This window comes from Hippoglossus hippoglossus, chromosome 17, assembly GCF_009819705.1.
Source record: "Hippoglossus hippoglossus isolate fHipHip1 chromosome 17, fHipHip1.pri, whole genome shotgun sequence".
NCBI lineage: Eukaryota > Metazoa > Chordata > Actinopteri > Pleuronectiformes > Pleuronectidae > Hippoglossus > Hippoglossus hippoglossus.
Window position 1 is genome coordinate 13026030 of NC_047167.1, and position 18644 is coordinate 13044673.

Consider the following 18644-nt stretch of genomic DNA (forward strand, 5'->3'; position numbering starts at 1 on the left):
TTGGGATTTTTGCATGTAGGTTGTCATATTTTCAACTGTCATAGCTACTGAACTCTGAATGACTCTGAAACTTTTAGAAAAACATTTTATTTGAGGAGCAGAACTTAGATAAAGGACGACAGCGTTTTGAACATTTCTCCTCAAGAATGCTTTAGTTATGATTTCCACACTAATCTGGAAACGTGCACGAATACAGTACAGCAGCAAGATGATTGATGATTCAATTAGAAATAGCACCTCATTCAAAACAATGATAGGAAATATAAAAGTATAAAATAGCTGTTCAGATGAAGGTACATTTCTGTCAGTAAATATGGCCCTGAGTGGAAATCAGAATTAGGTTTTAAAAATGGAAACGCTTAGACTAACAGCTAAAAGTGATGTGAGGACAGTTATATGCCTCTGAGGCAGACATGACACTGGCTGGCCTTGCGTCGCTGTTTGTCGGCTGCTTTGATGGTGCCGGGTCTCGGGATGATGAACTGCTCTGTCTCACTCACAGTAGTCAGCCAAAAGCTGTAGAGGTTGGCGAAGTAGTGACAGGAGCCTCGCTCGCCCTGGCATTCTATGAAGGGGTGAGTTCTGAAATCCTTGAGGCAGCTGCCGGAGGAGGTCAGAGACTGGCCACCGCCATTAACACCTTCCCCTGTGTGCTGAGGACAGGAAGACAGAGGACGGTCAGGGTGTAAATCTTTCTTTCATCCACTCACTTTTGTTTTTCACTCACCAGGAGGAAAGAGAAGCCGTTCCACAGACTCCTCCAGCCAGGCGGGCATGCAGGAACCACGTGATCCTGGCTATGGAAAGCCACTGCAGGTGACACCGTCTCACACACGGCACAGCGGCTGATGTGGGAGCTAATCTCCTGGCCGAACAGTGGCATCATGGGTATGGGAGCAGTGGTGGAGAGCCAATAGGATTTGTCATTGCGGCTGGCGTAGTGACAGGCAGCTGTGTTGCAGTAGGAGAAAGGCATGGTAGAGAAAACAGGGAGGCAGGAGCCAGCCTGGCCTACAGGGAACAATGAAAAAAGAAATGAAGTTGAAACCTTTTTGTGAATAAACTCATTGAGACATCAACCAAACTATCACTTTATGCAGACACTTACCCAGGTCTTGTGTGTGAGCCTTCTCTTGTCCCTCTAGGTACACCAGACTGTAGCCCACCCAAAGCTGACTGCTGCCTTCAGGGCACTGTGGCACCTGCACTGACTGGCTGTGGACAACCAAGAGGTGGCCTGACCTGGATATCTTCCTGTGACCTGGTTGACCTTGTTCACCAGGTGGGCCTGAAACACCTGGAGGATAAAGGGTGAGCAAGTGGATGACACAGAGAGAGGAAAAGACAAAGAAGATAATAAATTAGCGATTTAATGGAGGCCATGAATGGTCACATTTTTATCATTTATACATTTTTCACCTTGTGGTCCAATGAATCCTTGCTGACCGACTTCACCTGGGTCTCCAACAGAGCCATTAGGACCAGCAGGACCCAGTAAACCAGGGTCACCCATGGGCCCTGCAGAACCCGTCTCTCCTGGAACACACAGTCAAACAAGAACAGATATACACACAAACATGCAAACAACTGAGAATAAACACACAGTGCAAATCAATTCAGACAGAAAGTGTACAAATTTATCAACACTGAGAATATATTAAGAGTGTCTTGCCTTTACGTCCTGGAGTCCCAGGAGGACCCACATCACCAGGGAATCCCCGAGATCCGGGGGAACCAATTGGTCCTGGAAGTCCGAGAGGAGCCACCCCTAGTCCACTGATGGAATCACCAGGAGGTCCTCTGACACCTGGTAAAAACACAGTTCACTAATCACCAGATGCACTGCGATAACATTTAGCCCAACATTTCTTTCAGTCGGAGAGGATTGTTTATGAAATAATAGCAGTGAAAAAAATACCTTTAGAAAATTATTTGTATTTTTTTCACCTACTGGGCCTCTCACTCACCCCTATTTCCAGCTGGACCAGTTTTTCCCTTAGGGCCCCGTGGCCCAGGGAAACCTTGCTGACCATTGGTTCCTTGAGCACCCCTGGGACCAATGGGACCTCTCTCACCTGTCAGAGTGCAGCAACATTTAGAGAGCATTCACCTGGTTCGTAAGTGATGGCAGCAGTATATGGTGTACCTTTTGGACCGATAAAGCCTGGATTGTTGTGAGATCCAGGAGGCCCTTGGTGGCCCATGGCTCCCTTACGACCTGTTAACCCTGGGGGGCCAGTTGGTCCTCGGTCTCCACTGAAGGATGTGCCTGGAGGACCTGGTTCCCCTGGAAGACCTACCAACCCAATACAAAAGTCCCAGATGTAGACAGGTTGCACACAATGTTCTTTTCTTCAAGTTGTCCACACAACTTGAGGACAGGAACAAAAATAGTCACACACACCTGGGAGTCCTGAAGGTCCTTCATATCCTACATCTCCATGGGGTCCTGGTGAAGGTGTGCGGCATTCTGTGCCAGGGTATCCAGGTTCGCCAGGGAAGCCTGGAAGACCTGAGAATAGAAATCTATAATTTTATTCCTTTTCTCACTGAATGTGTAGAGGGATGGAGCACGTGCCACACTTAACAATGGAGAGTGATTAACAGAAACGAGAGAGCCATGACATCTGAGAAACCAGAACAGACTATTGCATGGTAACAAATCAAATCATTTTGATATTTTAAGCAGACTTACAGTACAGAAAAAGTGATGATAAAAATAGATATCATACCTGTGTCACCAGGTGGGCCCGTCAGACCTTTAGGCCCAGGAAAGGTGACTCCTGGGGGTCCTTGATGGCCCTTCAGACCTTTGACTCCAGGAAAACCATCTAGTCCTTGCGGGCCATGGATATCTTGGCCTTGAAGTGATTTATTAGACTCAGTGTTACACTGTTGTATGTCCTCACAAAGTCAATGTAATGACTTTTTCAGGTTGAAATGACCAATTACTAAATTCACAACTTCAGTATTCCTATTTAAGGCAGTTTGAAAGTCCTAAATATGCAGTTTATTTTAATGTGAAGAAAAATGAAAGCCAATAGCACAACCACCATAAGAGACATGCAAATAGATAATTGCTCAGCTTAAAAAAAAATGCTTACCACTTGCTCCCTTCAACCCTTTTGGACCTCTAAGTCCATCCAATCCATCCAGACCTGGTGGTCCAGGGGGCCCTGACGTAAGATCACAATACAACATAAGAAGTGTCCTCAGCATACAAATGCAACTTTTTTTGCAGTATGTTTTATCCAATTCTTTGTGTATCTTCAGAAAAAGAAGTACAGTGTTTGTGTGTGTGTGTGTGTGTGTGTGTGTGTGTGTGTGTGTGTGTGTGTGTGTGTGTGTGTGTGTGTGTGTGTGTGTGTGTGCATGAAACAGGGGATGTTATGTTAGTACCTTGAGGCCCACTTGGGCCAGTTGGACCTGTTGGGCCGAGACCTCCTTGATCACCTGGAATTCCTGGAAACCCTTGATGGCCAGATGTGCCACGAGGCCCAGGGAAGCCTACATACACACACACACACATGCACTAAACAATGTACCTTAAGCACAGATTTCTTAAGGGAAATTAAAATGTGTAAGAATGGTTTCAATTCCTAGAAGGGTTATTTTTTCTGATGGGGTGAAAGTTCTTACTTGACTCACGAGTTAGCTTTCCCACGTAAAAGAAAGACCTCATCAGTGTACCTTAATTTATTCCCTTTAAAATTGTTGCTGCAGTACGTCAGTTCACAGGAAATCACCTAATCCTCCGAGTCTTCCTGGTTCCCCAGGAATGCCTGGTTGTCCGGGCTGTCCTGGCCCTCCCCTGAGTCCTGGGTCACCTGAATCACCTGGACTCCTCCTGGGTGCTTGAGGACATCATTTTATGGAGGTGAATGTATTTCCTGTTTACATCCACTCAAGCATATAATCTATGAAACTGTCAAATTTTCTAGTTCTTCTTCATCATGTGGTTTTGTTCTTAACTCACCATCAGGTCTATTATCCCCTGGCAGTCCTCTGGGTCCGGGTGGACCAGGTTGTCCAATTGACTTTCCTGGCTCACCTGGAACAGACTTAGATCATCAAGTTCAGTCCAGCTGAATAACAAATGTATGAGCTAATACCACAGATTTGTCTTTATTTTGCTATATACCTACAGGTCTATCTGCATGTATCAAAATATGCATTTTTTTTTTTTTTCAACTGAGAGGATATTTACCAGTATCAATAAACAACTTATCCAGTGTTACTGACCCTTGGCACCAGGCAATCCCTGTATCCCTTGTATCCCTATATTCCCTGTAGGCCCTGGATCTCCCTGTAAAAGATTCAATTACATTTTATTTGTATTGAGCATAATATTCCAACAATATTTCATCACATCTGAGTCTGACAAATGGCAACATTAAAAAGTAGAAAGATAACTTAAGCTACAGTATCTAGTCATAAACGCAGCACCACAAGTTCCCCCAAAAACATATTGTTAACTAATTTATTTGTTTATTTTTCTTGTTTTATAGGGACAATGTATATTAATGAACATGAGTATAAAATATGCAATAATTTTGCAAAATTGTAGAATGCCTATTCACTATCGAAGACACTATGGGCTTGTAACATAAAACCAAAACATTTTAACACACTTAAGAATATGCAAATACACAAGTAGAAAAGCAGAATACGGTATGCAACATGCTGAGGTAAAAGGGATCACAGATCTGGTTTAACTTGAGTTGTGTCTCAAAAGTAAAAACTAAAATGTTTTACCAAACGGCTGGAATTTGCCATTATTCTTCCCCCATGTTGTACTTTTGAAGAGACTGTTGTGCACCATTTGAAAGTCTTGATTTATCATTGGACTTTTTATTGGTAAAAATAATCTTTGAATTGGTAGTATTTTGATATTCAGTTTGGATTTGTAATCGTGTTGTGTTTGTATATTTGGATTTTTAGATTCCTGTTTTACTTTGAAGCTTTCCTTATGTGTATCTCTTACTTAATGTACTGTCTTTTCTGGTTTCCCTCCTCTGTGACTGTCTGCCCCTGCACCAACTTCAATTATCTCTACCTCAATATACCTCAGAGTGTGTAAACAATCTATGTGCTGCCAATTCTCCTCTGTTTCTTTCAGTTTGCTTGTATTAAATTACACACACCATACCTGTGTTGCCATTTGATCTGCTATTGGATATGCCAGAAAACACAACATATGTCAGGAATCATAAGAAATTCTACACAGTTTGTTACATTAGAATGTAATTATATAGAGTATATGAGTATATGACTTTTGGTTTTATTTAATGTGATGTAGCATCTATTTTAGGTGTGTTTGGGTACAGACTGGAGAGATACTAAAAACTTGGCCCTTAAAAGACATAAATTGGGTTCAATGTGTACCGGATCTCCAACATGTCCTGTATATCCCCTTGGACCAGGGAAACCTTTGATTCCAGGGTGCCCAGGAGGTCCCGGGATTCCTACCCTGCCTGGAACACCAACACTGCCCTTAAACCCTGGTGGACCAGGCCATCCCTCAGGCCCCGAATCACCTGGTATTCCCCTTATACCCTTTAAGCCTGTAAGCGACAACACTAATCAGAAATGATACAATCTGTGGCACAAGGATCACAATCTGTATGTTAGTCTTCTAAACTGACATACTGTTCATGTAAATTAAAGAAACAAAATAACATATTTTAAAAAAACATGTATACGTGCCTCCAAGTCCTTGTTGGCCTGGTTGTCCCCTCCTTCCTGAAAGCCCTTCTGGGCCTTTAGTCATATTCACACGTCCTGATGGGCCTGGTAATCCTGGGAGACCTCGTAAACCTGGATAGATCACAACTCTGATTAAATGCATGTCTTCTGTATAAATTAAATTCAAAGTGCAACTCAATAACAGAGATTATTTTGTATGGTTTGTTATTTTGTCTTCCACAATCATCCTTACCCAATGTTGTGGCTGTATAGCCATGACTGTAGTCATTTGCAGACAGTCTATTTAAAAAGACAATTGGGTCAAGGCCAAGTTGACTGCAACAGACACTTACCTTTATTACCCAGCAGTCCTGGGTCTCCTGTGTCACCTGGTTGACCAGTAAAGCCTTTTTCTCCCTGTTTACCTCTGGGTCCTGGAGGTCCAGTACGACCTGGTAAACCACTTGCTCCGGCCCTACCAGGGTAGCCAATTTCACCTAGATGTATTGAAAGGAAAATAATTTCAACCATAGCATCTAGTTTACATACATTGTATTGTTGATATATCATTGATTTCAGTGAAGAGTTTCTCGTGGGAGTTTTGATTAAATTTGGATATGAACTCTATGAGGTCAGTAGGTCTGTAACACATCCACCACATGGTGGTCAGATATTGTGATCAACAACGGCACCTGTTTTTTTTCTTTGGTTTAATTTTTAAAAATAAGTTGCATGACTTTAAAGGGATAGTTCACCCAGAAGTGTCCGCAAGCCCCGGCATTCATATGCGACTCGTAATGAGGTAATTTACACTGTGTTTTAGGCCTAAATGTCCACTGATATTTTCTGATGAGGGACTGTCGGACGTGCTAACGTCCACCAGCTAAGCCACTTCAAGTGGACTTTTAAGGATTAAAACACGGTGTAAATGATGCGGTTTCGAGTTGAATATGAATGTCTGGCTTGCGGATACTTGGATGACACTACACCAGCAGTTTTGAGGCATGTTGTGTTTTTTCTGTTGTTTTATTATGTCTGAAGATTTGGTCACCAGTTACTTCAATTGTATTGGATTCTGCTCTAACGCTGTTTACCCCTTAGACTCCTTAAGTGTTTTGTGGACTCAAACACTTCACCCACCCCTCCATTGTCATAGTGGTGAATAGATAATGAGTGAATTTTTTTTTCTGGGTGAACTATCCCTTAAGACTAAAAAACTCAAGCTTTTAACAAATACTTTTATAACTGGCTCACCTTTTGTCCCTGGCCAGCCATCAATCCCAGTATCTCCTGAAGGGCCAATGGTGCCACTGGGTCCAGGTGAGCCTGGAAAACCAGGGAGGCCAGGAGATCCTATAAGACCCTTCGGTCCATGACCAGGTGGACCCATATCTCCCTTCAAACCCTTCTGAACAAGGTAGCCTGTATGCAACATCATAAAACTCAATGAGACAATATGTCAATGGATACTTTGATGGTTACAAAGGAAAATATGCATTATTGTAAGCCAGTATTAGTCTCAACAGAAATTTTAATGGACACTCAATCCATCAAGTTGTCTAGTGCTGTGTGATCACCTGGTATTCCTCTCTGTCCAGGGTTCCCTGGAGGGCCTGGAGGGCCTGGGAGTCCATCCAGTTCACATACAGTACAGGATGGGCCTGGGGGCCCAGTGGCACCAGGGTCACCACTGACTCCTGGCTCTCCTTTGTGGCCTGTTTGTCCAGGTCGGCCATGTATGCCTGTGATTGCATAGCAGCAATAGTCAAATGATTTTCAATTGACATAAAGAAAAGGAAGTACACTCCTAGTACTTACAGATTATTGTATGTACTCGTTTTTTTCTGTAATAAAGGTCACATTTATCTAAAGCCAAAGCTGTTAAGCAGTTTGTTGTGTTCACCTAAACAAAGCAAATTTACCTGGAGACCCAGGGTTTCCAGGAATGCCACGAGGTCCTTTTGTCCCAATAACCCCAGGTTGGCCAGCTGGGCCAATAACACCCGGACAGGCAGAGAGAATGTCTCCTGTCGAACCCTTTCTGCCTGGGAGTCCTGGTATCCCCGGAATGCCTGGAGGGCCATCCAGCCTAATCCCATAGGGACCAGGGTCACCTGGATCGCCGTTTAAACCTGGAGGTCCTTTTACAAGTAAGAAAGACATAAGCACACAAACAGCCCTCTGATTTGTATAATTTGTAAACTGTTCCTTGGTGATCCAAAAGCTTGAACCTGGGTCTTCCAGCAAAGAAATACCTTAAAAAACCTTTGCACAATTTGAATTTGACATTGTACAGTGTCATTACCTGGCAGTCCAACCCCTACAGTTCCACCATCATCTCCTCTCAATCCTTTAAGGCCTAGGTGTCCTGGAACTCCCTGGAGACCGTGTATTCCTGGCTCACCTGGAATTCCTATAAGGCACCGAATAAAAATAACATTGAATTGCATGATGAACCAACAATGTTTAAACAACATTGATGTTACATAGAGGCTTAGTATGGCAAATCAATTTTGCCATCAACTTTTGAGCTACTGGCTTTCAAGAAAGCACTTGGTAGTAACTGTAGGGACAATCTTTTTCTGCAAACTTTAGAAAAGTCAAACCAATAGACAAAGCACTGATTTGGTTTATCATTATCATTATATTTATCATTATCATCATATTTTATGTCTCAAAGTTGTAAGACTTACCTGGGGTGCCTGGCTCACCCTTTGGACCAGGTGATCCAATCGCTTCTTCATCACAGCAATTTTCAATTTCACCTGATGACACAAACACGATCATTAGTATTTGACACCTGGCTTTGGGACAGGGGGGGTGATAAACCCGACTGAGAATCTTTCAATTTAACTCAGTCTCTGACCTGGAGGTCCTGGTCTGCCAGTTACTCCTGGGGTGCCAGGATAACCATGATCTCCTTTGGGTCCTGGGGGCCCTGTAGGGCCTGGAAAACCAGGTCCTTTGGTGCCTACAATCCCTGGAAAACCTTTGGGTCCAACAACACCAGGGTCACCTTTGGTACCAGGTAATCCTGCATATCCATAACCCTGAAAAAATTATTGTAGCATGTTATTATGTGGTAACAACTTTAATCATACAATCTTTCAACTTAAAATGGACACACTTACTGGTGGTCCAGGGTCTCCTGAGGGGCCAGGGAGGCCATCCTTTCCTGGCCTACCTGTTGCTCCAGGAGGACCAGTATTTCCAGGAAATCCTCTGTCACCCTGGACACCTTCCAACAACAATAAGAAACAATATGTATTAGGCGTGAAATCTTTAAAAACCCAAGGTATGGTCATTTACAAAACAGAAGTCTGTTTTCTCATTCTCATTTTCACCACAGGTACAATGTAACAGTCAAATACAGCTTACTTTTTATGCCAGTCTGCAATTGAATTGCTTTGCTATTGTTTGTAGAACATGAAACATTTTAGAAAATCTTGAGAATCCCCTCAAGGATGTATGTTCTGCAATTTAAAACACCTTTAACACAAAACCTTGCTTATATAACGCTGTGTATACTCAAGTTTTACCTTCAATGGGAGCTTACCTTGACCACTTGCCACAAAAGAGTCACCTTTCGGCCCCTTGTCTCCTTTAAAACCAGGAATTCCTTGAAAGCCCTACATATAAGCAGGGTCAAAACACAAAACTGCTATTATGAAGCACAGATTTTGAGAAAACAACATTTTATTAATTTAGTCAGAGTCATATTATCCTTACATATGGTCCTCTTGCACCCTCGTCTCCCTTCAGACCTGGGTCCCCAATGAGTCCTTGAGCTCCAGGAAACCCTGGAGATCCTGGATAACCAGGTGGACCAGGCAGGCCTACGCTTCCCACAACAAACCTACATTCACATTCCCCTTGACACCCTGTTGGAGACAGGGAGGGCAAAAATGTGTGACTATTATGCAGTATGTTTATATACTGTAATTACATTCTCACCCATACAGAAACATGCTCATATAAAGTATAATAAATCTGTTTTGGTTCTGTTCCAGTACATTCATAGAGGATGATTGTTATGTACAACCACTTAATATATTCTTTGACTCTGCCAGATGTCAGTAACACAACCTTTGCTTGTCAGATCACAAACAGTCACAGATCACCTTTAATTCCTTCGCGTCCTTTCTGTCCACGAGATCCCTTGAATCCTGGGTCACCAGGGTCGCCTGGGACACCAGGCTCACAGTAGTAATCTGTCAGATCAACCAAAAATATTGACCAATATAAATAAGATATTTGAAAGTGATTTGAATGATAAATTGGGTAAAAGTAAACTTCTTTGGGAAAAACAAAGACTTACCTCCACATCCTAATCAGATGCCACCAAGTATGCCATACCATAAACACACACAAATAAGAGGGTGAATGAACATTTGAGAATCTACCACTTGTTCATATAATCAAATATTATTTGCAAGATCACACATTCAAGAAATCCTTTAGTTCATATATACCTGGCCGACCAGGGAGGCCTCTACCACCTTTGAGTCCAGTGAGTCCTTTAGTTCCCTTTGGTCCCGGGAACGGATTCATTTCAAAGTTGTTATAACGCCCTGGTTGTCCTTTGTAGCCCTTCGGACCGGGGTGCCCAGGTGGACCAGGAAGGCCTGGCTCCTCTGGAAATGTGTGAGAGATAAAGTGAAACTTTAAATGAGGTAGGATTTTAAAAAGAGTGTTTCTTTGTGAGGTAACACGGACATTAGTATCCTGAAAGTTAGAGAGCCAACACAAAAGCTAAACTCTGACCTGATACTGTTAACCCTGGTGGGCCAGGAGGTCCTTGCATCCCCGGGTACCCCTGGTCTCCTGGGATTCCAGATGCCCCTTGGTAACCATGTTCACCTTTAGCTCCTGAACCACACACAGAACTAGTCAGAGATGCTTTATATGTGTCAATTTACTGAGCAGAAGTAAATAAATAAGAAATGTTTTGCTTGATTTGTCCAGTAAACCTTTTTGCCCTGCAGTTGCACCCCAGTGGGGGGTGCTGCAACCCCTTCAGCACACCCACTTACAGTGTCCAAACCTCTTTGGTCCAAATATAGAGTCTGAGTATAATTTATGCAAACTGCTGGACAGTAGATCTAAAGTGGCAGTGTTGAGAATTATAAAAACTAAATTTGTATTCGCCAAAATAGTAAGGACCAACGATGTAAACTTGTGGATTTTTAAATTACTAATGAAAAAAAACCAACTATGAAATAGAATACTGCCACTAATAGCCCCTTTTGGCTAAACCAGTGAGTAGTTAACTACTGTAGTGACTAATATATAGCTGCCACTGGCTGCGTAGACTTGTGCTCAGTTTCAAGGATTTAGTCTTTCTCCACATGGTATTTATTTGCTCACCACAGTGTCCGTCACATCCAATAAGGTTTTGAAAAACAAAGTAAAACAATAAAACCAAAATCGATGTCTTTCAGAGCACAGTCAAAAACTGTTTCTCCTCTGATTCATCTTCAGCAACTGTGATGATTATCGTGAACCTAAATAACCTGTGGCCAACCTGGCATCACGATACACCCCACACTGCTTGGAGGAGTACTGCGTCATTTAAACCCAAACCAAAAATATGGCTCATGCAACTTGTTCTCACCTCTGGCATCACTTCCATTATATAAGTAAAGGGGACCGGGAAGACCTGAATCTCCTGGGTAACCCTGTTGAATGCAAGGACAGAAATGGAAACCATAGCCTTAAACAGAACATGCCAGAGATCTAAAGGTGACAAGAGTTATCACCACAAGATGGCAGCAGACGAGGAAACCTTTTTTTTCTCACTCCTATAGCTGCTTACAGCTCAACACTTATCACAGAAACTTTATTAGCAACCGACTAAAATTTTGTTCAAATTGTTTTGGAGATTGGACCAGACTCACCTTTGGTCCAGTTCTTCCAATGAGACCTGGAAGTCCTTCCTCTCCATAGAAACCCTGAAAATGCACTATTGTATTTAACCTGATCAACTTGTCTAAGTTTATAACACATGGGAAGGCTGAATCATGTGGTAGATGTACCTGAGGTCCCTTTTGTCCATCTATACCAGGAATACCAGGAAGACCCTATAGAACACAAACAGCGGGGTTAAGAATAATATGTATGCATTTAGTTTATGTTAAATCATGGGGCAGTCAGATTTAGGTCACCTACCGGAAGTCCAAGAAATCCAAGGATTCCTTGCTCTCCTTTATTTCTTTGTCTGTTAAAGTCTACTATATCCCCCTGATAAGAAAAACAAGAAACTCAGATGTCTTTTTTTTCTTTGAGACATACCTGTAGACACATACAGGATAAAACTCACCATGTTGCCCATTGGTCCACATGGTCCAGGAAGACCTCTGTCTCCCTGAGAAGCAGAAAAAGGAAATTATAGCATCAAGGTTCACACATAGTTTGGTCAAATATGGAATTTGAGCATGGAAGATTATTTGATTTTTCCAGATGATTGCCTGTATGTTATTTTCTAAAATACACAACTCAGAATCTCTAAAAAAAAGTTTTTTATTTGGTTTGGAGTTGGCAGCCAGCACCAGCAGGATGATTAACTGACATATGACATGTATTTATGTCAATGTTAGTTTTAACTTTTTCATACATTTGCACATTTGTGCAAAATGAAAAAAAGTGAAGTGGCCTGGATGTTTAATGAATGCACTGCAAAAGCATACATATAAAAGCAGATTGTGACAGTATTAGTATTTTAAAAAGGTTAATTTCCTTAGTAAACTTATCTATCTAAATATCTCTATTCCCATTGAGATGTCAAAATTCAGAGAAGTGTGAATTTTGAAATTGGGAAAACAGTAATCCTGCCTTGATTTATGACGTAACATGATGATACAGTTAGTACTGATTAAAATGACTGGGTTGCCATTAAACAAATAAAGTTGGATTTTTTTCTACATATAAGATGTGTATAGGAGCTTAAACTCAGCAGTGTTTTATAAATAAAAAGGAGCATTTTGCCTTCACCTTGTAGCCTTTGAGTGGAAGAAAGTCTAGAGGAAATTCAATGACTTCCTCTGGTCCTGGGGGGCCAGGTGGACCTTGCTCACCCTGGATAAAAAATGAACACGTTGGCTGTGTTCTTTGATAGACACACACACACACACGTTTGTACTTCTGGCTTAGTGAGGACACGCATCGACATAAAACATTCCCTAGCCCCTTACGCTAACCCCTAAAACCATATGCTAACAAACTAACCCTCCCCCCAACCTAAACCTCATTTTAACCCTAACCCTAAAACCAAGTCTTAACCCTCAAACAGCCTCACTTTGTAGGGTCTATGCTTAAAATGGTCCTCACAAAGGTATAAATACAGGAACACAAACACACACACAGCACAACACCTCAGTCAGTCAAAGGCCAAAATGTTTTTCTTACATCATCGCCTTTATCACCTGCCAGTGATCCTCCAGGGTTTCCCTGCACAACAACCAGAAACTTAGTAAGGTTTTGTGTGTGAGTCATGTGCAATGATTGTTTTTGTTACAGTATGCATTGCCAAAGATTGTGAAGCCGGTGACTCACTGGTGGTCCTCTGACACCTTCACGTCCTACCGAGCCCTGTATGGAATCACACACACTTGAAGGGCTGCATTTATTGTAATGTAAATGATGTGATCTAATGCGTCTCTAAATACTATTCATGTGCAGGTTTGTGCAACAATAAACAGTTATATAAGATCTTGTAGATAAGTCATAGTAGTTAGTTAAGTATTTTTTTACCTCAGGTCCAGGAGGACCAGAGAAGCCATCATGGCCTTTAGGTCCCATGACTCCTCGTCCTCCCTGAAAAAAAGAGTCAAAACACATATGAGTCAACTTAACTGTACGATAGAGAGTGAAAGATTACAAATATCTAACCCATGCATTATTTATTAGAATACAGTAATAGTACAGAACTACTGCTTTAAAAACATACAGGTAAACCATGCTCTCCATCTCTGCCACGCTCCCCCTGTAAAGTAAAACCAACAGAAGAAGGGACGTAAAGAAAGACATGGTACATTTTTATTAATCATTTAATATAATAAACATTGTGCACTTTTCTTGTGTGGAAGAACTCACAGGAAGTCCAGGAAGGGTAACACCATACAGTGGTTCTCCTTTAATTCCTTTAAGTCCAGGAAATCCCTGACAACAGGAGAGAGTAGACACATTATAAGTGATAATTCGCTTTCCAACTGAAGATTGGTATTGGACAATGTGGAAAAAAACTTTTAACATGATTTTTTAATCATGTAAATGATTAAATCCTGGCCACTAAGAGATGCATGTGTTCAGCATCAATGCTCAGATAGTCTGTGGCCTTCAAACGATTGGCTGGTGAAGGGCCCAAAGATAAAGATACTTTGAAATGTGAACAGTCTGGAGTCAAGGCAGGTTGGGTCCATAGATTCATGGTGTTCATACTAACAGAAGTCAACTCACCAGCGGACCGTTCAGACCGTCCAAACCATGAGTACCAGGAACTCCAGGTCGACCCATTGTCCCATTACAGCCATCCAGTCCTGGCAAACCAGGCTCTCCACCTGCCCCAGGGTGACCCTGAACGATATTGCACAGTTATGGCGATGAAGTATAATTGCAGATTACTAAAGTCATAAAGTTCAGAGTAATAACAGCAGCTAATTTGAGCAACTTGAAGTTGAGTTGTCATGAAGTAGTGCCCCCATCTACTTGAACTCTGTCATACAGGGTTATGCTCATTCATTCCCCCATCCTCAAAGGGACACATCAAGATCACAGTCCAGACTATTCTCATTTTTTGTTCCTTGGTGGTGGAATAAGCTGCTAATTGTTTTCTAACCTGATCTATCTTCAATAACCTCTTGAGGACTCATCTCTGCAGAGAGCACCTCCTCTCCTCACACCCTAACATGACTAACTACCACCTCTTCCTCTGATCTCCCACTCCTTGGATTTAGCGCTTCGTACCTACTCCCAGCTCTGTTAATGTACTGCACATTTAGTCTTGTCCCCCGAGCATCTGCCAAGTGAGTAAATGTGATGTAATGTGATGAAGAGGCAGCTGCACTAGGCCGTGAAGAGGTCCACATCTACAGTGCACCTCGATGTGTCCACTAGAGGGCACACCAGACACATGCTTCAAATCACTGCACCACCTCTTGTGGATTCTTGTATGTTGATTAAATCTTAAACGAGTTGGTATTACTTACAAAATTACAACCTATTTACAGAGGTTGTGGGAAAATAAGTCAGAAGTACGTTACCTGTTGAACTGTGAAGACTTTGGCAAAGGAATTACTGTGTAGAGTGAAACCAAGTGAGATCATATTATATTTATTTTTACAGTCGTTTGCTTACTAAAGAGCCGTCGTTACCAGAGAAACCAGGTGCACCAGTCTTGCCCTGAAATGTAAAGGAATATGAGCATCAGTCACTATTTCCTGTTTTATATTGAATTTATTTATTTTTAAAAGTTTTACTAAAGTAGATTTAATATGATGATCATGAACATTTTCTGTCTCAGATACAACAATGAAATGCAACATGCACATGAACATTTGCACTAACACGGTCTCCTTTGGGCCCCTCAGGGCCGTGTGATCCCTCTATTCCCCTCCTGCCTTTGTCTCCAGGTGGCCCTCTGTGTCCCCAAGGTCCCATTGGTCCCTGGGGGCCTTGCTCCCCCGGCTTCCCTGGAGACCCCTAGGAAAAGAAAGTCATGGTCATAAAATCTTGCTGCGAGAATTTGTAAAGAATTTGCTGCTGCTTTGATCACTTTACCTGAATAGTTGAAAAGCATCACATTAACACTGCATGCACATGTATTTTCCTATAGTGAATAATTACAAAAAAGTAGCACATTCTCTTTCATGGAATCTGATCATTATTTTACACTCTTATTCATATATTATTCCCTTTTCCATTTTCTGCAGCTACGCAGCTTTTTATCTCTCTAAAGAACAAACAGAAATCAAATCAGACTTTATTGACATTTTAGCAATAACAGTAGTGCAGGCAGAATGAAATGGCCTTTGCCTGGGAGCACTCGATAAGATAAAGAAACTAAGGGAGATCACTCATAAAAATACAAAATGGAAAACATACTGTACATTGTCCCTGAGTGAGAATCATTTTCCAATATATAAAAACGTAATAAGAAAGTGTTTATACCCGTGCACCTTTGGCGGGATGACACCGACATACAGAGCAGTTTCTACCTTGACACAGCTGCTCAACATCCCCCTGGAACGACAAACAGAGATGAATCACAGGCCTTACTAGGACTTAACGTTACTGTGTTTCTAATGATGGGAAGCGTTTTAAAGAACATCGAGCAAGCACAGCAGACACGTTTTTTTCCCCACCAGTATCTGTCACTTTAAGAGTCGGCTCTGAGAATGAAAGAATGAACACATTTCCCATGACTGAGCAGTGCTGATTAGATAGTGTGAAACAAAGCAGTGTTCTATCACACTTCCAGATGCCAAGTGTTCCCACCGGTGTGTGTGTGTGTGTGTACTGGGAGTTTTACCGTGTGGAGATGTCACAATATTTGGAAATATTTTCTCAGAGCTTTTCCAAATATTTGGATGAGTGTACTCTGGGGAAACTGTATTCTGATGGACATCTGGAACACAAGCCCGTCCCTCTTTCTCTCCGGGTCCAAACATCATGACTGTTTCTCAGTCACCAAGAAAACACACAGCACGCAGCTACGTCCTGGACAGGCCATTTAGATCGCCATGATGTCAATGTTACTGCTTCACTGGTGTCCCTTTACACCTTTGTCCCAGCATTTAGTGCTGGTTTAAAATGAACAACCTAACTTGTTTATTTTAAATACTATATCATAACAAATTATCTTTTATCTATTCATCTATTCATTTTTTTTATACTATTAATTTATTTTGTAACTCATATTGAGCCAAAATGTCAGGCCAGCAAATGAAAGGAAATGTTATACTTGGCGACAAATACTGTAAACACATAGGGAGCAGCACATACAGTTTGCAGGTGCGTCAAGTGCATGAAGGAATTTTGCTGCGAAATACTTCATAAACCCCGGTAGGGTTTTTTTTTTCTGGGAGAACTTAACAGCGAGATGTAAACACAAACAGAAGTGAATGTACACCCAGTGACCCCACGAGGGAATTAAGATTGAGAGCATCAGGTTTAAGGACTATCCTGCCTTAATTTTTTAAGTTGTTTGCGACACGGGCCAAAACTACATCCCTGGCTACTGTAGCAGCAGCAATGTTTGCAAAAGCTAGGCTGGAATTAAAGTTTACGTGATGCATTTCAGATTTCTGTACAAAGTCCAAACCGCAGGGTTTCAGCCTGTGTCGAAAAAATGTTAACTCAGTGGTAACTTGTGAGTCTGTAGTTAGTGATGGCGTTGTATTGAAAAGTATTATATTCTAAGATTTTGTCAACCCACAATTCAACTATTTACATAAATTAACAAGGGGCTTATTGATGCATTTTGAAACAGTGTCAACGGAGACTAAACACAATGAGCTTCACAATGCACAGATGTATTGTGTTGCATTAGTACAACCTGCTAACAAAGGTGCTAACAAAAGTGTTTGTGTAAAACTGAATTTAAATGGAAGATATTGATATTGAAGACATTCTATTGATTTTTTTGGGGTAATATTTATGGCAGCTGTATCTTTCAATATATCAAACGTCAGACTGGGGGCACATATATTGGATTTTGTTCGCAACATATTTCTGCATTTAAATTGTTGATTAACACCTTTTAACTGGGGTTTGGTGTTTGAAGAAAACAAGAAGGAAATACTTACTGCGCTGAGCTGCTGCACAAAGATAAACACCACAAGGATCCACCTGTGAATGTAAGAATGTAAATAGATTAACTGCAGCCTCATTTAGCCCCAGCTCCAAGAACAGAATCACAAAAGAGACCATATTTACGTGGAGTACAACCTAAAATCTCCAGCATCCAACTGATGCAAATACATGTAATATGAGGACAGAAGATTAAAAAGGCAAATCCACATGATAAATCACTGTGCATGTGCTTGTGTTTTTTGTCTCCTGTGTGCATGAGAACTCATGTGCTTTGCTTAGAGCAGGAACACTGCAAGAGGTTTGTCGAACTCAAACTCTCCGGTGGCCCCAGGTGACTCCTGCGTGTGCATCCCTGAGGTTTTCCAAGTATTCAGACGTGTTGAATAAACATGCATGAAGTGTGTTTGCCTTCCGGTAAATACATTTGCTGAGAAGTGGATGTGAATTCCATTTGGCTTCATGTGACCTTCCATAGTACAGTAGTGAAAATGATTTTCTTAAATTAGTTTCCCTCTTGCTGTTCTACACCAACACCTTTATTTTCCTGATAAAATCATGTGACAAATTTCAACATAGAGAATTAAAAACACACACCAGTCTATGTTTTCTGATGTGGGGATATCATAGAAAACCGTTAAATGACAAATAGTTACCAGTAGTGATCAGATATGAATGCAGCTACAGATAAAGACTCACCTGCACAGCGTCACTACAGTAAGTGAGGATCTCATCTCTCATCTGTTCAGTCAGCTTCACAGGTGAGTATTGGCCTCAGTGCTGCCCCCTGTGGGGAATAAAAGGAAGCATGACACAGCAAATACACCTGTGAACCATGGACCAGTTAACATTATATAAAGAAAGACTTCCTGTAAGATAAGATGTAGTACATGCAATCATGATATTTAAAACAGTGAAATTTTGCTACTTGCTGAGAAATTCTGCATTGCATTAAAACCAATGTAGTCTATCGATGACAGTCCATCGTGCACATAAAGCAACATCCACAACTCACCCAGATTCAGATGCTGAAATGATCCTCATGAAGCTTTTAGCGTGTTCCAAACAGGACGACCTCCGAGAGGATTCAGCCTGATCTCCTGCCTCAGTATCAGTAGAAAGCACACAGAGTAGCTGCCACTGTTTGTGAGATC

At 41.6% G+C, this 18644-nt stretch overlaps 1 protein-coding gene across 1 annotated transcript; it reads right to left on the minus strand.

Annotated features, from left to right (window-relative positions):
• Nucleotides 1–100: 100 nt before the first annotated feature.
• Nucleotides 101–18238, minus strand: LOC117777936 (collagen alpha-4(IV) chain-like). The gene is made up of 47 exons (XM_034613041.1): nt 18190–18238; nt 17487–17529; nt 15850–15921; nt 15247–15381; nt 15037–15081; nt 14140–14256; nt 13777–13842; nt 13631–13666; nt 13435–13497; nt 13237–13272; nt 13090–13131; nt 12676–12759; nt 12005–12049; nt 11854–11925; nt 11721–11765; nt 11583–11636; nt 11300–11363; nt 10450–10554; nt 10158–10319; nt 10004–10012; nt 9807–9896; nt 9415–9566; nt 9242–9314; nt 8817–8923; nt 8552–8735; nt 8379–8450; nt 7991–8098; nt 7608–7826; nt 7263–7427; nt 6940–7107; nt 6039–6182; nt 5707–5817; nt 5386–5564; nt 4243–4306; nt 3977–4051; nt 3747–3854; nt 3400–3507; nt 3105–3176; nt 2733–2861; nt 2405–2512; nt 2147–2296; nt 1968–2075; nt 1673–1807; nt 1420–1536; nt 1109–1297; nt 728–1011; nt 101–653 (listed from the first exon to the last, which is right to left on the minus strand). Exons 1-47 carry the CDS (start codon nt 18222–18224, stop codon nt 393–395), a joined length of 5010 nt encoding a protein of 1669 aa, XP_034468932.1. The 5' UTR covers nt 18225–18238; the 3' UTR covers nt 101–392.
• Between the last annotated feature and the right edge of the window lie 406 nt (nt 18239–18644).